The sequence below is a fragment of the Tiliqua scincoides genome, chromosome 1, assembly GCF_035046505.1.
Source record: "Tiliqua scincoides isolate rTilSci1 chromosome 1, rTilSci1.hap2, whole genome shotgun sequence".
In the NCBI taxonomy this organism is placed as follows: domain Eukaryota; kingdom Metazoa; phylum Chordata; class Lepidosauria; order Squamata; family Scincidae; genus Tiliqua; species Tiliqua scincoides.
In genome coordinates, this window is record NC_089821.1 from 105,205,758 (window position 1) to 105,231,929 (window position 26,172).

General features: G+C 43.7%; 1 protein-coding gene across 8 annotated transcripts in view; it reads left to right on the top strand.

The window, feature by feature from the left end:
- Window positions 1-26,172, top strand: part of MYO3B (myosin IIIB) — a 309,268-nt gene that overhangs the window by 84,464 nt on the left and 198,632 nt on the right. For 4 of the 8 annotated variants that reach the window (XM_066612192.1, XM_066612189.1, XM_066612190.1 and 1 more), the window contains 4 exons: window positions 4,301-4,483; window positions 22,788-22,884; window positions 25,486-25,602; window positions 25,964-26,068. In XM_066612192.1, the coding sequence (XP_066468289.1) occupies window positions 4,301-4,483; window positions 22,788-22,884; window positions 25,486-25,602; window positions 25,964-26,068 (502 nt within the window). The remainder of the gene's footprint in view (window positions 1-4,300; window positions 4,484-22,787; window positions 22,885-25,485; window positions 25,603-25,963; window positions 26,069-26,172) is intronic. The other 4 variants (XM_066612191.1, XM_066612193.1, XM_066612195.1 and 1 more) reach the window with 2 other exon arrangements.

Sequence of the window (26,172 nt, forward strand, 5' to 3'; positions counted from 1 at the left end):
TAATACAGAGAGAAAAGGTTGAAATACCCTTGCCTCATACACTTGGTTTTAATCTTGACATCTCTCAATGGCTGCTGTTTTAAGTACAGAAAAAAAACACAGCATTGGATGCTGCAGTGATATATTTAGCATCACAAGTGCTTTGACGATTTTTCATCTTTTATTCTAAACTTAGAAGTCCCAAGCATTTTAACATTTCTTCATTGGGAAGGTGTTTCAGTCCCCTGAGAAATTTGCTTTCCCTTTTCTGCACATTTTCCAACTCTCCAATATCTGTTTTAAGATGGTTAATGAGAAGCCCCGTGCCATTGTGGCACTCTGCCATGTCCCACAGTGCAGGGGAGCAGTGTGCCTCTCTGCTTTGGCCACTTGGGGATGACATCATCACCAAGCTCCAGTGAGGGCTGACTGAGCCAGGAGATCCAAGGTGGCTCACATAGTGAGACAAGGTGTGCCTGGGGAAGGCCAGGGGATGGCATGACTGGGAACACTGCCTGACCAAGCCCAGGTCCGTTATTGCTGCCTTTGCCAATGCATGCTTTTAAAAAATGGCCCTTACAATTCTCTGGAGCCCTCTTTACGCAAACCAGGAAGTGTGGGACTTCTGGATTTATTTAAAAGGACTGTGGAGGCAAAGGGAGTCCTCTGTTTGTGCTGACCCTTTAATAAAACCAGAAACCCATGCAAGGAGCACTTTAAGGAAGTAGATCAACATTGTTAACATCTGTGATATGCTGAAAGGAGGCAGTAGCAGACCTGGGATGAACGGCACCCTGAATCTTCCACCCCTTTGCCCCTGCCACCCGCTGCTGAGGCAAGCTACAGCTACCCATTTAATGGCTGGGGCAGCCCTGAAGTGCCTGCAGAACAGAAAGGCCCCCAAGTCTTTGTTCAGAGGGCAAGTACAACTAGAAGTATGGGAGTTATCTGTGTTTCCTAGGCCCAGTTCATATGTACAAGCTAAAACTATCCAGCTACACAGAGGTTGTACCGTATGAGCCAAAGGGATCCCATAGCTCCTGGTGGTGACTGGTACAAATACAGTGTCATGTTCTTTACCTACCATGCAAATAACTTTCAGGAGGTTTTATGACCCTATCAGCTGATACTTCCTCTATGTGGTTGTGGTCACTGGATCATTCTGTGTGAGGGAGTTCAGCATGAGTGGTGCTGAGGAAAAAGCTGTGATTAGGGGTAATTTATCTTCTTCCCGGTTTCCTTAGCTAAGTTAGTTCTGGCATATGAAACAGATTGCATTGGTCAGCCCTGGCTGGGCTGTATACGTAGTACTTTTCAACTGGATTCACTTTCCATACTTTTAAGTAACCAATTGTGCCATTAAAAATTAACAATTTTAATACAGTTTGCAGATTTCTCTTATTGTGGTGGTTAGTGTTGAGTGACATAACACCTTTTCTCAAAGGGAGGATATAAATTTTTAGTGATTGACAAGTATAATATTTTACATGAGGCCACATTGACTTTTTAAAAATGATAGGTAACAAAACAAAAGGACCCAGAACCTATAAAAGCCAAATGATTGATTTCTTTCCATGGGAGGCAGGAGAGGGATTTATAACCTCTTCAGTCAAGAGGATGGATATAAGGTAGGCTTGTTGCTTTACTTTTTGTTTTGGACAGAGGCTCCAGTTCTAAGAGACACCAGATGTCTCTTGATCATTTGTAAAACAGAATATTTCTAGGCTATCTTCGTTTGGAATATTCAGACTGACTCGGGGTTACCAAATACATGAATGTTATTCTGACCGGCGGATATTACTGGATTACTCTGGGGTGCAAGCTTTCATGTTCTGTTAATAAATATGCTCTCTAAGGGGAGGCTGAACATTGTGTTGTGTAAGTATATTTTACCCTTTTGTTATTCATGAGATGCACAGTATACATGATGTATCAAGATGTAATTGCAGGAATGGGTACTTTGTTAATGATCATGATAACCTGATTGAGTGTGTTAAAGATTTTGCTGTTGTTGGCTGTTTGTGTTGAATGGCTTCAAGATAAGATTTCTGAGCTTGAAGCAGTTGGTAATGTGGTATTCTTAGAATTTCCTTAAGTATCATCATAATACGTTAGAACTTTTATTCTTTGATTGATTTTCAAATAATGTTACTGAATCTGATAAAATTCATACAAACAGACATAATAGGGTGTTGTTTTAAAGGTTGTTGCCTGACCCTTGTGTACATTTCTATATTGGATTTTACTTAAAGTCACATTATTATTAATTTTAGTGTGTTTTTAAAGGTCCTACAGCTTTCTGGTTGCAGAGTATCAAATTTATTTGTAGTTACCATTTGTTCCAAAATTTAAAACAACTTTTCTTTGATTACTGTTATTCCTAAAAAGTCTGCTTTTTCCAGAGTAATGGAATTATTTTTTCTGGGTTTTCATTTAACAGTCTGACACTTCTTCTTATTGATAAACTAATTAAGATCTTTCCATCCCGTAAACCATAACTCTGATCCAGCTAATGTGACTCATGACAAAAACCATCTTTGTATGTTACAGTCATCTTTCATATTAGTCTAGTTGCAGTCTGCTCATGATTGTTGATCTGTATGAGTGTGCAGTTGTTTAAGTGCTATGTTGAACATGTGCACAGCAATACATTCAATCTGTATTCAGCATTTGTAAAAGTTCCAGTTCCCGGGTAGACTTTTAAAACAAATGTATCTACAGACATTTTCACAAAATTGTGTATGTGCATGCTTGTAACATCTGAAAAGCCCTCATATCTCATTGAAAATGTGGGATTTGGTTGTGACTACCTTTGTGCATTGATTTCATAGAGATTTGTTGTAGTTGCAATTGACTTTAGTAGGATTGGAACTTCTATACTTACAAACGAGTACCACAATTTTGAATATAATCTCAAATAATTCTGATTAGTTTTGATTGGCTTGCTTTATTTAACCAACACACCTACAGTGATTGTTAGTCATAACTGCAGTTCAAGTATGGAAAAAGTGGAGGATTTCTGCCACCTTCTCAAATTTGTTGTAAGACGATGTCACAGGAGAAAATAGATGTGCTGCAATGTATTCTACATCCCAGTCCTCTACGTATCTACTCAGAAGTTAACACCTGCTCCCAGTTAAGCAGATATAGGATTGCAGACTTAGGGTCAAATCCTATCCAATTTTCCAGCGCTGGTGCAACTGTGCCAATGAAGCATGCCCTGTATCCTGCAATAGGAGAGCAGTCACAGAGGTTTCCTCCAAGTAAAGGAACATTTGTTCCCTTTCCTCAAGGCTGCATTGTGGCTGCACCGGCACTAGAAAGTTGGATAGGCTTGGGCCCTTAAAGTCTTGTCTTTAACAGCACACTCCTGTTAATTGTGCCTTAAACAGCACACTCCTATGTATGTTTACTTAGAAGTAAGTCTCACTGTATTCTGTGGAGCTTACTCCTAGAAAAGTGTGCATAGGATTGCACAATTAGAATTAAGGCTTTATTGTTCTGTTTAACTATGGGTGCAATCCTAACCCCTTATGTCAGTGGTTTCCAGCACTGACATAAGGACAATGCAGCTCTGAGGTAAGGGAACAAACATTCCCTTACTTTGAGGAGGCCTCCATGAGTGACACCCAGCTGGAGGATGCAGCACATGGCCCATTGGCATTGCTATGCCAGTGCTGAAAAGCACTGACATAAGGGGTTAGGATTGCTGCCTATCAGTGGTTCTCACACATTTAGCACCGGGACCCACTTTTTAGAATGAAAATCTGTCTGGACCCATTGGAAATGATGTCATGACTGGAAGTGACATCATCAAGCAGAAAAATGTTTAACAATTGTAGGCTGCAATCCTATCCACACTTACCCAGGTGTAAGTTCCATTTACTATCATTGTTAAAAGAATATACATAGTAGCTTGTTAAAAGTACAGGTCTGTAACGTTTCCCCAGTGCAGTCACATACTATGGTAGCATCAAGTCTAATGTATTAAAAATAAAATATTGAAATGAATGGGGACCCACCTGAAATTGCCTCCCGACCCACCTAGTGGGTCCTGACCCACAGTTTGAGAAACACTGATGTATATTGTTCCGTTTTCGCACTTTTTATGTATAGACACACTCGCACACACATTTTAATGATACCCTGGCAATTTAAATAATTCTGTTTCGGATTTACTCCTGCATGAGACAGCCAAATATTTAACCCATTGTATAATCTGCAGCCAAAGCCAAATTGCTGAATCAAAGAAAATTAATATTTAACAATGGATGCGATTAGTTAATACAGCAGAACTGTACATATGTGCCCATCCATGTAGAAGGAACATGATTGTTATATTTTGCAGGTGTCTTATCAAGGACTTTGAGAAGCGCCCATCTGTCACCCACCTGTTAGAGCATCCCTTCATAAGGCAGGCTCACGGTAAGGACATGGAGCTTCAAAAACAGCTGGTGGATCTCATCCAAGCACAACAAGAGTTAGGCTCGGTAGCCAAGACAAGGTACTGTTCTATTTCCTCCAAGCTTTCCCAAACCAGTGAGTTCCAGAAATTTAAAACATTTAATTGCTTAAATATCAGATATCATATAATGCATTCGAGGTTGTTATCCCAATCCAGCAAGAGACATCTGTGTGCAGAAGTGATTTGGAGGGGGACGCACATCTGCACCTACAGTCTAACCCCCTTCTTGATGTTCAATCTGGCTGCTTTGAATGGACTAGGTCTTTGGGTGAACATGGGGATGCTTTGCGTTTTCCCCATCTGGAGCCATCCGTTGTTATACATGAAAGGGTTGCATATAACAAGAACTGGAGAGGGACTTTCATGTACATACAGCGATTACTACATCCCATAGAAATTGAGCGCTTCAATATGAGGGGAATAGCATTCTCATTCATGCCTTAAAATGCTTTCTGCCCATAATGATTGCTTTATATCCCAGTAGTTTTCTTTATTTACTGTTTAATGCCAGTGATCACATGCAAGTGTTCATAAAACAGTAAATCAACTTTTAACTGAGATTGTGCTCAGTTAAAGATTTTGTGATGCTTTCGTTAAAAAAAAATCAAACATGAATAATAAAATGATCATTGGGAAATATTTCGTGTTTAAATATTATGGTTTGGTTAGCCACTGCTTGCAATGCTGGCTTTGATTGCTCTGCCTATACCTTAACACCAGCATGTCTTTGTATAGAGCTTGTTGCTTGATATTCATCAGCAGAGCCAGCTTTTCCAGTACAATTTAGCGCTAGCCTTTCCAGAAGACATCTCTTGATTTTGCAGCTGTCCAGCAGGTGGCAGAATTTCACTATTTTAAAAGTGAATTTAAATGCAAATGAACACACTTCTCTGCTCGGCAATCATTTTGTAATATGAAATTTGTCTAGTGCTAGATAAGCTGTAAACCATTATTGTAAATAAATACCTGTTAACGTTGATGAAGAAAATTAAATGTCATGTTTCATAAGTCATGAAAATGTATGTGCATATCCAGGCCAAGTGAATGTGCTATTTGAAAACCAAAAGCCTTAAAGTAAAACTTAAAAAACAAAGACAGCTTCAAGGTGAGCCTGACTTTCCTGATTTCACTGCACAGAGAATTATTCTACAGGCTCTTCTTGAAGCAAAAGGCTAACCCACTGGATGGACCTGCTTTTGAAGGCGAGTCTTTTACATCTTTCACACTTTCTCCCCATACTTAATTGTACCATGTGTGCCTTCTCTTGCTTTTGGAAGAGAAGCTGCATTTAGAAGTAATTTTTTAAAAATGCCATAGAGCAAGACATCTCAAATGACTGAGGCCCCAAACCTATACAGTACGCGCTGGCTCACTGCCGGCACGCACTGTCATAAACATGCCGTAAGGCACGTTTGCAGTCCCTAGCACCAGTGGAGCACCAGTGCTAGTCCAGCACTGGCTGGCACAGGGTTAGTGCCGGAGGAGCACCAGAGCTCTGCTACTCAGTGGTTGCGCGGACTGCTGGGCAGCAGACAGGTAGGGTGGGGGCGTGGGTCCCAGTGCTAAATGTGTGAGAACCACTGCCCTATATGTATACTTCCTGCAAACAAGCAAAAAAATTGCTGTTGGCCTGACACGGAGGCCCAAAATTCTACGCTGACCCTTAGGCTGACGTAGAGTAGCCCCATTGCGGGGCTACTTGGCTTACCTGGGGGAAAAGGACGAAAGTCCCCCACTCCTGAGGAGCCACCAGCGCTGCCTGCAGAGCTCACAGGATGCAGCTGCAGCCATTTTCGGCCTCACTGCAGCTCTGGAGCGCAGGATTGGGCTGCCCAATTTCAAATGTGGAAATCTCAGGTGACTACGGAGCCGTACCGCCGAGTACTGTTGCAAACGTACTGTACCACATTTGCCAGCCTCACCGCTGGGACCCAACTGGTGCTAGCCCAGAGCCGGCCGGTGCTGGGCTAGCGCGGGGCAGTTGCCCAGCTTCCGCAGCTTGGCGGTCTCCCGTACCGCCGAGCAGTGGCACGGCAAGCGGGGACGGGGGCGGGGAGGGCGGCAGGGGCGGAGAGAGGGCAGGGGAGGCATGCTGGGGGCAGGCTGGAGGCATGCCAGGGGGATGGAGGGAGGTGGGTCCGTGGAGTTCTGCTCCGCAGCTTCCAAGGCGCTTGTGTAGGGCTGCGCGCCCTACACGAGTGCCTTTACCTTACCACCGACCTAGTGAGTGAGTGAGTAGCCCCATTGCGGGTCTGCTTACCTTACTCGGGGGAAGGAGACGAAAGTCCCCTTCTCCCGAGGCGCCTCCCGCGGTAGCTCGGGAGGTGCAGGATCTGGTGGCAGCCCTTTTTGGTGCCACCGAGCCTGGGCGCCCTGGGCAGGATTGGACTGTAAGACACTGGGTGGTAATGACAATTGCTGTGTGAAAAATACAGTTGTTTGAATGCACCCGAAGGCAGCCAAGCTCATCAGGAGCCATTTGACCCGCTGGGGTGTCCTGGCACATTTGAAGGGATCACAGGCTGAAAACCAAAAAATAATACATGATTTTATATTTATTTTTTCATGTTATATCCTTGTTTGACCAGGGGAGGGAAACCTGAGAAGAGCTCCTAAGGAGAGCCCCCCCACCTTGCAAAAAGCTGAGAATGGCTGCCCTAAGGTGTAGGGTGAAGAATATTCTTGTGTATTAAAAGGTTGTTATTATCTAACCTTTAAATACACAAGAATATTCTTCATTTTGAAAAGAAGCTTCTGAATTAGGATGTGTGAATTGTGCAAACTGAGTTTGTTCACAGTAAAAGGCCTTGGTCTACATATGTAGCAGAATTAGGGCCCAATCCTATCCAACTTTTCAGCACTGGTGGAGCCGCACTGGCAGTGGAAAATTGGATAGGATTTGGCCCTTAGGTGGTAGAAAGTGGAACAAGAACTTTTTTTAAAAAAAAGCACATTGCAAGTAAAAAGTTAGCACTTCAGAGATTCTACCCAAACCTGTCGCGCATTTTTTTTTGCTTGTTTGCAGGAAGTATACATATAGGGGAATCTTTGAAAATGTAATCTCTCAACTGCAGTCTGATGTGGTACAGTTCATTTCACCACTTCAGGACGCTACCATTTCTACATACATAGACAATACTAAAGAGAGATAAAATTTAAAAACAGCAACAACACAGGTTTAGCTATTGTTGTCCAGGTGAATGACTGCCAGTTTTTATTTGGAACAAATAACAATTTGTAACAAAACATATTGGTACAACAAAGTGTGGTACTGTATCACAAATGACAGTGATGTACTGAAAAACTTCTGAAGAATCTTGATCCCCTCTCTGGAGTGCAGTTATGTTTTAAGATACTATCTTTAATTGTAAATCTTGTTGATTAGTTATTAAAGGCTACAAGTTCATTCTTACAGATCACACTGCAGTGAGTCATTATGTGACCAGACCTAAAGATGGTTCACATATGTGCTATCACTTTGGTTTTTAGTGTGGCGCTAGCCTGGCTTTTGCTGTGTAGCCAAGTATATAATCAGAAATCCTACCTGATGTGTCTGTTCTTGGAGTGTACCACTTCAGACTGCAGGTAGAAAAAGCTTCAGTGTTTCCCCTTACATCTACAAATTTGTTAGAGATGTTTTGGATAACTTCCGTTGTTGTTTGTTTGTTTTAAGTATATGAGAGAACTTTTACTTGCTGTCTGAAGTGGTACATGAAGAGCAACATATTCATCACATGAGATTGCAAGTGGATGCCCAGCCAAATGTATATAAAGGTACACACAAAGATTAGCATGTGATGGCCATTTAATTAATTGCACAGAGATGTGTTATGTTGCAGTTTTCACTTCCCATATTTCATGTGACCAGCTATCAGTCATGCAGGGATTTAGGAGGACAGGAAATTCCTTAGGCCAGTGTATTGTTAGGTGAGAGACCTGATCCCATGGGAAGTCTCTGTTCTGTCCTTGTAGCAAACTATATATTTGTTGTGGATTTGAATTCAGTTAAAAATTTTACTTTTCAAAGCCGTGGTTCTCACAGCCAATAAATAAGATTAGATACTGTGGCCCCATCTATAGTATCTCAATCAGGATAAGACAAGGGTTAATTAGGAAGCTGCTTTATTCTGAGTCAGATCACTGATCTGTCTAATGGGCAGTCCAATCCTCTCTAAATTCCTCTGCGCTGATTCAGTGGTGCCGGTGGGCTATGCTGCATCCCACAGGGGAATTTTGACTGCTGGAGGTCTCCTTGGGGTAAGGGCACATTTGTCCTTTTACCCCAGGGTAAGCCCCAGCAGCTGCAATGGGTCAACCTGAACCTGTGCCAACGATATCACTGGTGCAAATCTGGTTTGATCTGTGTTGGTGGATCAGGCTGGAAAGGGGGATATGATACAACATGTGCTAATACCACCGTTTCCCCTCCTGCTCTCCCCCCACCCTTGCATTGGACTTACCTGCTCTGGCCGGCGGCCCACCATGCATTATTGGCAGCTGGAAGGGTCTGGCCTTCCTGACAGCGCGGCTGGAGGTTACACTGCTGCAAAGTGCTTTATAGTGCTTTGGTTGGCAGTGTGTGGCACAAGCCAAGGTTTGGATTTAGGCCATTAGTGTTGTTTGCACTGACTGCTAGTGGCTCTAGAAATGCTTTTTCTCAGACTTACCTGGAGATACTGAGAATTGTACCTAAGACTGTCTGCATGCAGACCATGTGCTGTACTACTGAGCTACTGCCCCTTGCCTGATGTAAATTTGATGTGGCTATGCAGGAACCTCTTGTTTCACACAGGGCTTATGTTCTCAAAAATCAGTGCATTTTTCAGAACAGCATAAATTAAAAATCAAAAGTAACTCACACAAAGCCCACCAAACATGCAGGAGTGCTGGGACATTTTACCATGTTATTTCAAAAATTAGAGTGCATAAATTAGGTTTTGGTATTAATTTTCAACACATGTTATTTCAAAAACATGTAAATCAAAACCAGTTAAAACTAAAAGTACCTGTGTATTGGATGTCCAGTGTGTAATGTCTTCCTGGTGTTATAGAGTGGTAGCTCTAGCTAAAAAGGCTAATGTCTGCTTCCTAGTTCATCTACTCTCAAAGGTGGCTGAAGTTGAGAGATAGTGATGTACCCAAGGCATTCCAATACCTAAACCAGTATCTGACCCAGCGTCTAGAACAGCAGTGCTCAAAGTTATGACCTCTGTGCACCTGGAATGTGATCCTTGTCCGAACCACATCTGAGCATTCCACTCCATTCCGTTGTGTGAAGTCCTCCTTGTTCAGAGGACAGGGATGCTCTGGGCAATCGCATTGTCTGCCTGGTGTCTCAGAAAGCCACACGACAGGACATCTGGACAGACGTGAGTGCCCAGAGCGTCCCTGCTCCCCGATCAAGTGGGACTTCGCATGGTGCCCAAGCTGAACCGAATGGTCCACTCACTCTTTCATATAAGTTCTATCTCTAATGTATTCATTTATGCAAATTCATTCAAATTTGAAATGTAAATTAATTCTTTTTTTTTTCTTGGCCCCCAACAGTGTCAGAGAGATGATGTGGTCCTTCTACCAAAATGTTTGCCCACCTCTGCTCTAGAACCAAGGTTAACTTCATCCTCCACTGAACTGCATTGGCTGTTTCTCATTGAACAACTTTTTTAGTGCAGCTATCTGTCACTAGCAGGGAGGTCTTACTAGAGCTAGTTATTCTGCCAATTCCAATTCCACCTTGAAAACAATTAGCTTCAAGAAACTAGCTTGTACCCAGCTTGTAATTTCCTCTGTACACTTTGCTAGGACTCACAGATAACACCAAACCAAGCCAAGAATAGCTGTTGGATCGTTAACTGATGGGCATGTGGTAAATAGTGGGTTGAAAATGCAGTTTCTTCCAGACATTGTCTGGGTGAACACCAGGAGAAAGACTATAAACCTGAAAACCTACTGTGGGCAAGAAAGCCACCATTTTGCAGCCTGATTACATTGTAAATGCTAATGTTTACACAGATTCTTATTATAGCTATAGCATGTGTGATATAGTTGTGCCATGTTGTCATTATGATGCCTGTAAAATGCCCTTAGAGCAAACCTCTCTGTCAAGAATATATCAGGCTGCACGGTCAACATCTGACCTATATTGGAAATTTGGAATGGCTTCTGTAAAGTCATGGGATTCTCTGTTTCTCCCCGCAGCGGGGAAGGTTTTTATGGCTCTAGCAATCCCATCTCTTCTTTCACTGACATTGAAAAGAAGGATGTACAACAGATTTTTTTAACCAGTGCTTTTTTGAAACTGGGATTGTCTTAATCTTGATGGCCAGATCACTTGTTTCATTCAAATAATTTAGAACAGGCATGCTTAAGTCTGACCACTGCTCTTTCTTAACCAAATGAAGGGCCTGAATCTAGACTGGGCTTTTCTCTAAAGGCCTGTTGGAGCTGATGCATTCTTGCCATCAGTCCAATCCACATCTCATGAGACTGGTCCGAGTCATGGGTGCCTGGCACATACCCAGCACCGTGTCCACATACAGACAAACATGTCAGGCAACACAGCACTCGTGTGTCTCTTCATCCTTCAGTTCTATGTTTTTAAAATGCGTATCTCGCCCTAGGGCAGCTTACAATAAAAACAATGCAACAATAAAAACTAGCAAACTTCAGTAGCAATTGAAACACAGAATGAAACTAAAACCACAATTCTGTGCTTACACACCTAAGAGTAAGAATAAGAGCCCAATCCCATAGGTCTGCTGTACCGCTTGAACTTGCAGTTCAGTGCTGCATCATGCTTTATGGCGGTTGCAAAGTTACTGCGATTTTGCACAGCCAGGCCACCAGTGCAAGTGGCCACCACCACACGTCACTAGCCTCCTAAAAAGCCCCAGCACTGGTAAGTTGGTGTGGGGGTAGACAGTGGGCAGAACAAAACTGGGAGAGGGAGAAAGAGGTGGAGGTCAAAGTGGAGAGAGGGTTGTGTCTGGGATACTGGGAAGGGGCAGTACCAGTGGCAGCAGCTCCACCAATATCCTATCCTCCCTTCCTAGGCTCTTGTGCCCACACAGACTTGTGCTAGTAGAATTCATGGCGCAGGTCCAAGTAGACCCATTGTGGCATCAGACACTTACCCATGGGAAAGGGAACAAATGTTCCCTTACCTGGAGGAGACCTCTGAGAATGCTCCCCCAATAGGATGCAGCACACACTCTGGCGGCGCAGCTGCATCAGCTGGGGAAAGGGTTAGATAGGATTGTAGGTCCCATTTAATAGGTCTTACTTCTTGAGTAGACATGCATAGGATTACACTGCAAGTCATATACAGCATACAGAGCAGCAAAAGCTTGGTGAAACATCAGAAGATTGACAATGAGGGAAGCTGCCATGCATGGGAAGGAAGGGAGTTTCACAGGGCAAGGCTACTGCTGAGAAAGCACTTTTGTGCCCTTGTATTCCCTTCCTCCCTGCTTTTCAGTCTCTTTGGATGCTTGGAGACTACAATCTACAAAGCCACATCCTGGAAAAGAGACATTACGTACCCCAAGGTTGGTGTGGAGATGCATGACCCACGCTACACTAATCCCACCCATCTTTGGGAAGCAATCTAAGAGAGGCAGGCAGAGAGTGGAGAAAGAAGTATTCTCAGTAAAGCTTGTGCAGGTGCATCAATTTCTAGCTGCCAACGTAGGTAAAGGCAACATCTGAAGGCAAGGCTCAGGTCGATATTTTGCAGTGCGCTCAGTGCAGGTCTTGAATGGAAGTGGACCAGGCTCTTCCATGTCATGGGGAGCCTTCCTTCCCCTCAGTCTCAACTCAGCAGCAGTCATGGAAAATGGATTATAAGTCCCTTCATCAGGTTTCCCCCTGGAAACCTAGCCAAGGTGCATGTCTACATATCCAATTTCACCAGGACCTTCTCTTCAAATGTTACAGCATTTGTATTGCTGTGAACTCCTCTTACATATTGTGCAGGATCCATAGAAAAATGATGTGCAGGATCACATCAGGATCACATCAGGATATTGTGCACACATCAGGATATTGTGATCACATCAGGATCACATCAGGATATTGTGCAGGATCCATAGAAAAATGATGAGGCCAGCAGAGGCTGCATGAGAAGATATATGCATGCGCAGAGGTCTTCCTGTTTTTGTGGTATTTGACTACGAAGTTCCTTAGTAGCTTGTGCTTTTTAGGTTAGAAAGAAAGCCTTCAGTAATAAAATTGACTTCTTTCCATTGCCCAGGGGGAAGGAACACAGTGGGAGTTTTATATATTTTCAGATAAGTAGTTCATTTGCAAAGCGACTCAGCAATTAGAAATGGCTTAGTATAAACAGACTGTGAATGTAATGTGCCCCAAATTCCAAACATAATGGTCATAAACCATCCATGCACCAAGTTAGGATTGCAAAGGCATATAGAGATACACTCTCTGCTGTGGAATTCTTTTCTCCTGGGACTTCATCAGTGCCTTGATAATCTTCCAGAAGCAATGGAAGACTTCTTTATTTCAGCTGACCTGTGGTAGGACAATGCGGGAGCAGTGTTTTAGTATTTGTACTTGTTTTGGGTTTTTCCCCCATTTAACTGATAGATCTGTTTTATCTGTATTGTTACGAAGCCAAGACTTTAGGAAACAGCCAACCAGAAATTCAGTAAATAAGTAAGCCTTCATGTTTTTATTTGCAAAATAAATTATGCCATCTCAGCAAATATACACCGTATTTGCCATATGCACAATAACAACCCAATCCTATCCTTCTCACCCCTCCACCTATGCAGGTGTACCAAAATGGCTCATAAGAACATAAGAACAGCCCCACTGGATCAGGCCATAGGCCCATCTAGTCCAGCTTCCTGTATCTCACAGCGGCCCACCAAATGCCCCAGGCAGCACACCAGATAACAAGAGACCTGCATCCTGGTGCCCTCCCTTGCATCTGGCATTCTGGTATAGCCCATTTCTAAAATCAGGAGGTTGCACATACACATCATGGCTTGTAACCCATAATGGATTTATCCTCCAGAAACTTGTCCAATCCCCTTTTAAAGGCACCGAGGCCAGATGCCATCACCACATCCTGCGGCAAGGAGTTCCACAAACTGACCACACGCTAAAGAAATATTTTCTTTTGTCTGTCCTAACCCTCCCAACACTCAATTTTAGTGGATGTCCACTGGTTCTGCTGTTATGTGAGAGTGTAAAGAGATCTCTCTATCCACTTTATCCTTCCCCTGCATAATTTTGTATGTCTCAATCATGTCCCCCATCAGGCATCTCTTTTCTAGGCTGAAGAGGCCCAAATGCTGTAGCCTTTCCTCATAAGGAAGGTGCCCCAGCCCAGTAATCATCTTAGTCGCTCTCTTTTGCACCAGGAGAGGACCTGCCCTCTAATTCCCTGACTGTGGAGTTTTTTCAGTAGCCGTTGGTGAGGGACTGTGTCGAACGCCTTCTGGAAGTCCAGATATATAATGTCCATGGGTTCTCCCTCATCCACATGCCTATTGACCTTTTCAAAGAATTCTAAAAGGTTTGTGAGGCAAGACTTACCCTTACAGAAGCCATGCTGATTCTCCCTCAGCAAGGCCTGTTCGTCTATGTGTTTTGATGTTCTCCAGGGGATGGGCCCGTATCCGAGCGCACTCGGGATACTCCTCGGCGGGAGGGGGGTCGGGGGCTTCTTGTAGTGGGGGATTCGATTATTAGAAACATAGAGAGGGGGGTTTGCGACGGATGTGAGGACCGCATGGTGACTTGCCTGCCTGGTGCGAAGGTTGCGGACATCACTTCTCGTCTAGACAGGCTGGTAGACAGTGCTGGGGGAGAGGTAGCGGCTGTGGTGCATGTCGGCACCAACGATGTGGGCAAGTGTAGCTGGGAGGTCCTGGAGGCCAAATTTAGGCTTTTAGGCAGGAAGCTGAAAGCCAGGACCTCAAAGGTAGCGTTCTCTGAAGTGCTACCTGTTCCACGCGCAGGGCCAGCTAGGCAGGCGGAGATCAGGGGTCTCAATGCGTGGATGAGACGGTGGTGTAGGGAGGAGGGGTTTAGATTCGTTAGGCACTGGGGAACGTTTTGGGACAAGCGGGGCCTGTACAAGAGGGACGGGCTCCATTTGAACCAGAATGGAACCAGACTGCTGGCGCATAACATTAAAAAGGTGGCAGAGCAGCTTTTAAACTGATCCCTGGGGGAAGGCCGACAGGAGCCGAGGGGCATCCGGTTCGGGACTCCTCATCCCTATGGGATGAGGATGGGGAGGTTAGAGAACAACAAGACAAAGGCAGGGTAGGAGAAGAAATTGGGAAAGGTAGGGTGATGGGATGTGATAGACGGTTTGGCACAATGAGAGGATGCGGGGACAAAGGAGCGAATAAGCAGCCCATCCTGGGGCATTCCGTGTATAAATGCTTTTATGCGAATGCCCGAAGTCTACGAGCAAAGGTGGGAGAACTGGAATGTCTGGTGACAAGGGAAAATATTGACATAGTGGGCGTAACGGAAACCTGGTGGAATGCGGAGAATCAGTGGGATACCGCAATCCCGGGCTATAAACTCTACAGGAGGGACAGGCAGGGGTGTGTTGGAGGTGGGGTGGCCCTCTATGTTAAGGAAGGGATAGAATCCAGCAAAGTAGAGATTGAAGGTGGGTCCGACTCCACCGTAGAATCTCTGTGGGTTAAATTACCAAGCTTGTGCAGCGATGTAATACTGGGGGCGTGCTATCGTCCTCCAGACCAGAAATCTGATGGGGACCTTGAAATGAGGAAACAGATCAGGGAGGTGACAAGGAAGGACAGGGTTGTAATCATGGGGGACTTCAATTATCCTCATATTGACTGGGTCAATTTGTGTTCTGGTCACGATAAGGAAACCGGATTTCTTGACGTGCTAAATGACTGTGGCTTAGATCAGCTAGTCACGGAGCCCACCAGAGGACAGGTGACTCTGGATTTAATTTTGTGCGGTACGCAGGACCTGATTAGAGATGTAAACGTTACTGAGCCATTGGGGAACAGTGATCATGCTGCAATCCGTTTTGACGTGCACGTTGGGGGAAAAATACCAGGCAAATCTCTAACAAAAACCCTTGACTTCCGACGGGCGGACTTCCCTCAAATGAGGAGGCTGGTTAGAAGGAGGTTGAAAGGGAGGGTAAAAAGAGTCCAGTCTCTCCAGAGTGCATGGAGGCTGCTTAAAACAACAGTAATAGAGGCCCAGCAGAGGTGTATACCGCAAAGAAAGAAGGGTTCCACTAAATCCAGGAGAGTGCCCGCATGGCTAACCAGCCAAGTTAGAGAGGCTGTGAAGGGCAAGGAAGCTTCCTTCCGTAAATGGAAGTCTTGCCCTAATGAGGAGAATAAAAAGGAACATAAACTGTGGCAAAAGAAATGTAAGAAGGTGATAGGGGAGGCCAAGCGAGACTATGAGGAACGCATGGCCAGCAACATTAAGGGGAATAATAAAAGCTTCTTCAAATATGTTAGAAGCAGGAAACCCGCCAGAGAAGCGGTTGGCCCTCTGGATGGTGAGGGAGGGAAAGGGGAGATAAAAGGAGACTTAGAGATGGCAGAGAAATTAAATGAGTTCTTTGCATCTGTCTTCACGGCAGAAGACCTCGGGCAGATACCGCTGCCCGAACGGCCCCTCCTGACCGAGGAGTTAAGTCAGATAGAGGTTAAAAGAGAAGATGTTTCAGACTTCATTGATAAATTAAAGATCAATAAGTCACCGGGCCCTGATGGCATACACCCAAGGGTTATTAAGGAATTGAAGAATGAAGTTGCAGATCTCTTGACTAAGGTATGCAACTTGTCCCTCAAAACGGCCACGGTGCCAGAAGATTGGAGGATAGCAAATGTCACGCCTATTTTTAAAAAGGGAAAGAGGGGGGACCCGGGAAACTATAGGCCGGTCAGCCTAACATCCATACCGGGTAAGATGGTGGAATGCCTCATCAAAGATAGGATCTCAAAACACATAGACGAACAGGCCTTGCTGAGGGAGAGTCAGCATGGCTTCTGTAAGGGTAAGTCTTGCCTCACGAACCTTATAGAATTCTTTGAAAAGGTCAACAGGCATGTGGATGCGGGAGAACCCGTGGACATTATATATCTGGACTTTCAGAAGGCGTTTGACACGGTCCCTCACCAAAGGCTACTGAAAAAACTCCACAGTCAGGGAATTAGAGGACAGGTCCTCTCGTGGATTGAGAACTGGTTGGAGGCCAGGAAGCAGAGAGTGGGTGTCAATGGGAAATTTTCACAATGGAGAGAGGTGAAAAGCGGTGTGCCCCAAGGATCTGTCCTGGGACCGGTGCTTTTCAACCTCTTCATAAATGACCTGGAGACAGGGTTGAGCAGTGAAGTGGCTAAGTTTGCAGACAACACCAAACTTTTCCGAGTGGTAAAGACCAGAAGTGATTGTGAGGAGCTCCAGAAGGATCTCTCCAGACTGGCAGAATGGGCAGCAAAATGGCAGATGTGCTTCAATGTCAGTAAGTGTAAAGTCATGCACATTGGGGCAAAAAATCAAAACTTTAGATATAGGCTGATGGGTTCTGAGCTGTCTGTGACAGATCAGGAGAGAGATCTTGGGGTGGTGGTGGACAGGTCGATGAAAGTGTCGACCCAATGTGCGGCGGCAGTGAAGAAGGCCAATTCTATGCTTGGGATCATTAGGAAGGGTATTGAGAACAAAACGGTTAGTATTATAATGCCGTTGTACAAATCTATGGTAAGGCCACACCTGGAGTATTGTGTCCAGTTCTGGTCGCCGCATCTCAAGAAAGACATAGTGGAAATGGAAAAGGTGCAAAAGAGAGCGACTAAGATGATTACGGGGCTGGGGCACCTTCCTTATGAGGAAAGGCTACGGCGTTTGGGCCTCTTCAGCCTAGAAAAGAGACGCTTGAGGGGGGACATGATTGAGACATACAAAATTATGCAGGGGATGGACAGAGTGGATAGGGAGATGCTCTTTACACTCTCACATAATACCAGAACCAGGGGACATCCACTAAAATTGAGTGTTGGGCGGGTTAGGACAGACAAAAGAAAATATTTCTTTACTCAGCGCATGGTCGGTCTGTGGAACTCCTTGCCACAGGATGTGGTGCTGGCGTCTAGCCTAGATGCCTTTAAAAGGGGATTGGACGAGTTTCTGGAGGAAAAATCCATTATGGGGTACAAGCCATGATGTGTATGCGCAACCTCCTGATTTTAGAAATGGGTTAAGTCAGAATGCCAGATGTAGGGGAGGGCACCAGGATGAGGTCTCTTGTTATCTGGTGTGCTCCCTGGGGCATTTGGTGGGCCGCTGTGAGATACAGGAAGCTGGACTAGATGGGCCTATGGCCTGATCCAGTGGGGCTGTTCTTATGTTCTTATGTTCTTATCTTTGATGAGGCATTCCACCATTTTACCCGGTATAGATGTTAGGCTGACCAGCCTATAGTTTCCCAGGTCGCCCCTCTTTCCCTTTCTAAAGATCGGCGTGACATGTGCTATCCTCCAATCCTCTGGCACTGTGGCTGTTTTGAGGGACAAGTTGCATATTTTAGTCAAGAGATCAGCAACTTCATTCTTTAATTCCTTAATAACTCTTGGGTGGATGCCATCTGGGCCGGGGACTTATTGATCTTTAATTTATCAATGAGGTCTGAAGCATCTTCTCTTTCAACCTCTATCTGACTTACAGGCCAATCCTAACGGGCAGCCCAATCCTGAGCTGCCCAGGGTGCCCCCACTTGGCGGCACCATGAGGGCTGCCGCTGAATCCAGTGCCTCCCACGCTATCGTGGGAGGCACCTCATGAGTAGGGGATGTTTGTCCCCTTCCCCCAGGTAAGGGAGGCAGCCCCACAATGGGCGCCACTAAAGTAAAGGCGCTCGTGTAAGGCACGTAGCTCCACGTAAGGCAGAGCCACGTAAGGCAGAGCTCCACGGATCCTCGTCCTGCCTGCCCCCAGGCATGCCTCTGGTGTGCCCCCCCTCCCCACGTCACGCTGGCCTCCCAGCCCCCCCGGAATGCCCCCGTCCCCGCCCCATTCCCTGTTCCGCAGCCTGGCGGTCCCAGGCACTGGTGGTGAGCCCTGCAAATGGCACGTTTGCGGCTGGTCCGCGCCACGGATTGGGCTCTTAATTCCTTGGTCAGGAGGGGCCGTTCGGGCAGCGGTATCTGCCCGAGGTCTTCTGCCGTGAAGACAGATGCAAAGAACTCATTTAATTTCTCTGCCATCTCCAAGTCTCCTTTTATCTCCCCTTTCCCTCCCCCACCATCCAGAGGGCCAACCGCTTCTCTGGCGGGTTTCCTGCTTCTAACATATTTGAAGAAGCTTTTATTATTCCCCTTAATGTTGCTGGCCATGCGTTCCTCACAGTCTTGCTTGGCCTCCCGTATCACCTTCTTACATTTCTTTTGCCACAGCTTATGTTCCTTTTTATTCTCGTCATTAGGGCAAGACTTCCATTTACGGAAAGAAGCTTCCTTGCCCTTTACGGCCTCTCTAACTTGGCTGGTTAGCCATGCGGGTACCCTCCTGGACTTAGTGGAGACCTTCTTCCTTTGCGGTATACACTTCCTCGGTAGCCAAGTGTTATGTGAAACAGTACTAGGGGACACCAGTGATGGCAATGGGAGATGATAGGGCCTACTGTACCCAGAATGCGCTGCTCTCATTGGCTACAATGACTGTCAATCAACCTGGGATGAAGGGTGTGGTAACAAAACAGCTCTAAAAGAGGAAGCTTTACTGGAGGTTTAACAGTGCTCAAGTTTATTTAAAGGGCTTGTTATGGAATTCATATTTTTCAATATGTATTGTGTTCATCTGTAAGTACTCCCGTTATGAATGCATTCTGCATTATTTCTTACCATTGTTTCTTCATCATTACTTAACTTTCTGTAGCATCTGTATGGGAAGGTTATGATACAGCCCACATGCCACAGACAACAGAAAGCTCTTATATGCTTTTTATGTTTGTTTGTTTTTTTTAAATGTTCCCAACACCTCTTATGCATGCAATCATGCTTTAAAACACACTATAACATTTTTTTCCTCGGGATATTAACAGGCACTTCAGTGGCCAAAAATAAACTTGGAATATGAATAGTGACAGTAAGTGAGATTCATTAATGGACCTTATCTCCATCAATTACAGAACCACTCTAGTAAAACTCTTTCCCTTTCGCCCCTTGTTAAAAGGCTAGTTTCAGTTTCTGATCAATAAAGCTGCTGTGCCATGCCATTTAATTGTTCGTGGTATATAGGAAAAGCAGGAACTGCCACTTGGCCAAGCTGGTATTTGTAATCAGTTGGTGTAAGAGTGCATTGTATTAGGAAGAAGAAAAAGCTGAAGCACAGAGCTTTCAGCTCTTGAGGGAAGGGCTAATGAGGGCCCCTGCATTGCCATTTCTCCTGCTGGTGCAGGACAATGTCAGCAACAAAGGGAGGGGTCAAGCCAAATCCTCTAGTTGCCAGCTCTGCTCCTGTGCATATAGAAGACTATTAACTGACTGCAGCACAGCCAGTGGCTAAGATCAACCATACTTTTTCTCCCATTGGAGTAATATTACTCTTAGTGCTTTGATATCCATTTGAATCAATTTGTTGTAATTGCTTTGTGCAATTTTTATTTTGCTAGCCAACTTGCCAGTGGAAAGGCAATTGAATTTTTTTTAAAGGATGGGGGGGGGGGGAGAAGAAGTAAGTGTCAAACCAACCATAAACAGCTGTGTACCACAACTCAGTCCTCTCTGCCCTGAAAAATCCCATCATTGTTCTCTTTTGTGTACGTGGTGTTGATTGAATGTTATTGGATTGTTACTTTCTTTTGCACAGCAAATCATGCTCAGGAGCCAATCTGTCAGAGTGTCATGGAGGATCAATGCTAAATGTTACCCAGCAGGGTGCTGTTGTAGCTCAGTGTGAATTCTCCTTTTTACTCTTTGATTATATTGGTTGCAAGACTAAAACCCGCTCAGGCTCATGCTTATGTAACTGGTGCACTGTACCACCTATGCTGTTGACACTCTTTCTGATCCCAGTAACTTTTGTATAATCAGGATGTCCCATTCAGAAGCAAAAGGCATTCATCAAGTGTTTTCAAAGATTCCTTCCACGTAATCATATTATACAGAGGTTATGGGACAGTATGTCTCTGCTTCTAATTGTGTGACTTAGAGTCTGTCTTTTAATCTGCAAAGAGAAGCTGGCTGCACACCCGTAGAATTTAGTAAGTCATGGCAGTCATGGTTCAGAAGTGTTCCAGGTTCATCTGAGGAGATGCTTTGGCAAACATCAAGGTAACAAAGTAAAGGCACACTTTTTGGGGGGGCCACTGACCCAGAAGGTGGATAAATTGGGGCTACATGGGGTGGGGGGGGGTTATGTGATAGTCTAGTGGTGACCACAGGTGTGTGTATATGGAACTAACCATGAGGTGGAGTGAGTGAAATGAATGGGGTTTAGTAATACATGTTTGTGTTGTGTTCAGTGACTGATGTGCACAGCAATTCTATACTGTACATTTTTACTTGGGATGTATAGTCATCCAACATATTGCAGAGAATGATGCAGTAGTCTGATGTGGAATTTTGGACTTTACTGTCTGAGATTGCAGGTGGGAGGGCAAATTTTTATTTTAAAAAATCTCTCTGCTTGTTGTAAACTAGCACAGCAAGAATAAAGCTTTGGCATACTTCTATATGTGTACTATATGCCCATCATTTTTTTAAAGTGAGGGTGCATTTGAAAAATGACATAATGCAGGCAGTCTGAAGTGATATCATTCAGACTACCACTCCATCTGTACAATGTGTACAACACCTATGTCCCACTGTTAGGTAAGACTTACTTCTAGAATTGCAGGCTTAGACTTCTTGCACATTTTATCTCAATGACTTGGGGTGGGCTACATGTCCTTCTCTCATACATTTTGTTGTACTGACATTTGGATTTATTATTATTATTATTATTATTATTATTATTATTATTATTATTATTATTATTATTATTATTATTAACAGTATTTATATACCGCTTTTCAACTAAAAGTTCACAAAGCGGTTTACAGAGAAAAATCAAATAACTAAATGGCTCCCTGTCCCAAAAGGGCTCACAATCTAAAAAGATGCAAATGAATACCAGCAGACAGCCACTAGAACAGACACTGCTGGGGTGAGGTGGGCCAGTTACTCTCCCCCTGCTAAAAAAAGAGTAGCACCCATTTGAAAAAGTGCCTCTTACCCAATTAGCAGGGGTTTATTTACAGATAAACTTGTGAGAGATGAGAGCACCATTTTAAAAAAATGCTAGTATGTTCTGCTCATCCTGTTTATTTCAAACAGGATAATACAGAGGAAGGAGGTGGCACCAGAGTTCAAGGTTAGGTGCATGGGTGGGCTCTGCCATTCTGTCTTTCCTTACCCAGCCATCCTAGTTGCTTAGGGATGATGGAGAGCAAAGAGGTGGTGGTGGCCGTGTCAACCACATCAGTTAATTCATTTTTTTACTCCAGCAGTAAAGGGGGAAGAGGTGGGCTGCTCGTGCCCTGATTGTCTTCCTGCTCCCTCTTGGCAAGTGGGAATTAGATTAGACAGCCAAGTGAACTGGCTCAGTGGGTGGCATGCTGAGGGGGGAAAGGCACCCCACAATAGTTCACTGCTGTCCCCCACCTCACTGCTTAAAGTAAGCATTTGTTGGCCTCATTACTAGACCAGCCCTGTGGACACTATAAATGTGTCAAATTTATACATGTCAAATACATGTATTTTATAAGTTTTACTGTTATGGTTTCCTCCAAAGAATATTGAGAGTCATTTGAGTGATTGATTAGTAAGTTGAAATATTTTTAAGTTGCCTTTTGGCCACATCACCTCAAGTGGCTATCATACCGTAGGTATTTAATAAAAGTTTGCATCCATTCTTTAAACATTCAAATTGCAGTAAAATAGCAGACAAAAACAGAATTCAGACTACACAATACAGCAAGAAACTGAAATGAATAGAAAACAATAAAACTAAAGCACATTTAAGAATGTGGACAGCTTGCTGAAGCAGAAAGGTCTGTGCCTGGTGCCAAAAAGACAGAAGAGTTGGCACCAAGCAAAGGTCCCTGGGGAGAACAGTTCCCAGACTGTTGCTTTGTGAGGTGCAACAGAAAATATTCTGCTGAAGATCACAAGTTGCCCCCACATAGAACTTTGATTCCCAGAGAAAAGAGAATGACAAGTGAGCTATGTGCCTAGAGAAAACCAGTCATCAGCTGAATTATTTTTGCCTTTGGCCAGATGTCGCCTTTAGGTGTTTTCACACAGGCACTCTGAAACTCTTGCAGGCATGAGCGAATACACACTCGAAGGCCATATCGTGTGGATGCATCTGACAAATATTCTCCAGATGATGATTTGGTAAACCTCGAAGTCCTGGATGAGGTAAGGTATGCTGAGGCAATGACTGCTGGAAAAGTGACCTTCTTACCTTTTGTCTAGTCTTATAGGCTTTCTTGTTACTAATAATATCATCATGTCACCAAGTTAATTGTTCCCAGTTTTAATGTAAGGGAAAACAAAAACTAATCCTGTGCCATATGATTATGATCTCCTATCTTAGGTTCATTTATATTCTGAGCCTTTAGATTGTTCTGTTACACAGGAGAACTCGATGATGGATCGTGGTTGGCTGCATTATTATTTGTGCTGGCTGCAATGAGAAGCTTAGTTCTGTACATCAAGATTAGATTGTTGTGCATTTCAAAACTGCTTTTCCATTTGGGGGTTAGGCATTAGAAGCAAATAATAATTATGAATGGAAAATACAGCAACTGTAGTTAAACCATGCATATCACTTTCCACATATAAAAACTTGTTACTTAGCTCCTGTGATCGTTCACATATACAAGGTAAATATATGGCAGTTGGCAATTTACTGGGCGGGGAACTGGCGAGATATCCAGACCCAAAAATTTCCATCTCCTTCCCTTGCTCCTCTCCTCCTCCCCATCCTATGATGTTTCCTTCCCTCACATTCATGTGTTAGTTTCTTTCTATGCATAGAACTGGATGTTGGGTGGGAGAAGGTTTTAGCCTCCCCTCTCACCCAAGTCTGGCCAATTTTGGCTTGTTTACTTTATCTCATAAAATGCAGTCAGAAGCAATGCGAGCTGAACTCTTTCCAGCCTGCATATTTTATGTTTGGTTCAATTTCTTGGGTATCATACTAGAGAGTGTTGAAGTCTAAGGAGTGATTTCTAAATATGTAATCATTGGGTTCAGTGAATGAACTGGGAGCATCCGAGCTACAGCATTGCTGATGCTTAAACAGCTGGAGTTCAGATCATTTCCTCAGCTGGGACACCACTAGGAATCAGATGTTAAGAATGAGACATGACACATACACACCACACATATATGATAATTGCAAAACATTCTGGCTTGATTCATAGATATTTGCATGCAGCATGGTGATGGAGTGAAAAATCAGTTTCAGCTCCCCTCCTGTCCACTCACGTTTTAATTTAAGTTACCCTTCCTGCTTTATATAGATTCGGTATCAAACCTGATTTTAATAATAGGTCTGCTGCTGTCACTTCTCCCTTGTCCTGAAGCAGGAGCTCTGAGAGGAATTTTAGCAGGGGGTACAAAGTTTCTTTTGGGCCCCTTTGCAAAGGGGAAGGGGTGAAACAGAGCAGGGGAGGGTGGTGACGGGCAAGCAGAATAGGGGCAGAGAGGGGCGAAGCAGCGTAAGGGGACATTAGAGACAGCTGGAAACGTCTTTGGAGCCCAGGTCTACCACCCATGTGGCATCAGTAGTGTCCCCAGCATCTCCAGTCATGGTAGTGTCCCCAGCAGATAGGAAAATGTTAGATCCCAGGAAATTTCTGGGCCTCCTCCTTTGACTCCTGGACCCCCCTTTTGACCCTGGGCCCGGGTACAAATTACCCCCTTTACCCCCCTCTCCTAGGCCCTGTCCTGAAGATACTTGCATAGGTGTGCAGAGCAACACTGTGACTGAACATATCACGTTTGGTAGTTCTGCTCTCCCAATCCTCTTGAGATTCCATTATTATTTACATAGAAGGTAGTTTCTGCACACAGAAGAAGGTGCATTGCTTGTGTTCTAGTTTTCTGAGTGTAACAGAATCCTCCACTTGCCTTGCTTTGGTGGGAAATTGCTGCTTTGCAATTTGCAAACACTGCCCAAAGAACAAAATTGTTGGATTGAATGTGAAAATGGCCCCAAAATCCTCATTTGAGATAAGAATATATTAGTTCCCATATTAAAAAAAAAAAAAAAGCATATGAGATGACTCTGAGAAAATTTTATTCATATTTCATGCTCCTTTTATCACAACGGGGAAAGTTTATATGCCTAATTAAAAAGACAATTTGACATGCAGCATAATGGTAGAAAAAAGTGTGCAGATATTGTAGCTCCCTTTAGTTTTACCATTTTTATTATTTTAGTTGAGAAGAAAGTAGTAAATACTGCCAAAGTGAAGTGCATTTACATGACCTTGATTTCATTAGGCGATTGGCTGAAATTAACAGCATGTAAAAGTGCCTCACTTTGGTTGGATTTGATTTCTAGGTTAAAAGCCACAACTGGCAGCAAAATCATTGTATATATTTTTAGCTTAATGTTATGGGTGTTGTGTGAAAAGTTAAAAACAAACAAGGAAATCAAATACATTTTTATCATGCCTTTCTGTTCCTATTATATACTTGGAGAGGAACAGGAGTTGTTTTTTTTCTCCAACCCGCATAGTAACAAAAACTTAATAGACAGGTTTAATAGACAGGCTTATTGCTTTTAACTTGGCATTCTTATAGATTTATTGTAGGGAGAGATATGAGACTGTGAAAACAATGACTTGATATAATGAAGTCAATATTTGACGTGACAAATAACATCTAAGATTATCGCTTATTGCTTTATGTGTTTGGTGTACTTACAATGAGTTTCCTATCTGCAAAAAAAAAAGCAAAACAAAACACACACACACTACCTAACTATAAAACTTGTAATCTCTTCAGGACACAATTATTCATCAGCTGCAGAAGCGCTATGCCGACTTACAAATTTATACTTACGTTGGAGATATCTTAATTGCCTTAAACCCCTTCCAAAATCTCAGCATATATTCTCCACAGGTAAGAGGAAGGCAAGAAACTTGATTTTTAAATATTTGTCAACTAGTGATTGATTTGCTTAAAGAAAAAGCAAAAGAAAAGAAGACTCCATCCAAGATTGGATATTTTCAATATAAAAATTCTAAGGATGTGTTCAGTGGCACAAACAATTTCTTAACTATGGAATTTTAACTACTTGGGCCTTTCATTTTAGTGTTGAACCTGCTGTAAAGTGTACTAGAGCAAGGTTCACTGAAAAACAAAACATTAGAAGTAGGAATTTGAAGAAATGTATTCTGATCCTTTGAATTCTTCTGGGGGGGGGAACTCTCATTCAGTAGGTGTGCAGGTTATGCTTTGACAGCTATATTTTCTTGTTTAGTTTTCCAAGCTTTACCATGGTGTGAAGCGTTCCTCAAACCCACCCCACATCTTTGCCTCTGCAGATGCTGCTTACCAGGGCATGGTTACTTTCAACAAAGACCAGGTATGAAAACATACTTCCTTGATTGCTTCATTGCTGCATAATACCGTCTTCACAATAGGGGACTGTGCTGAACTGTTTTAGAGTCTTAATAGTACTTAGATGAT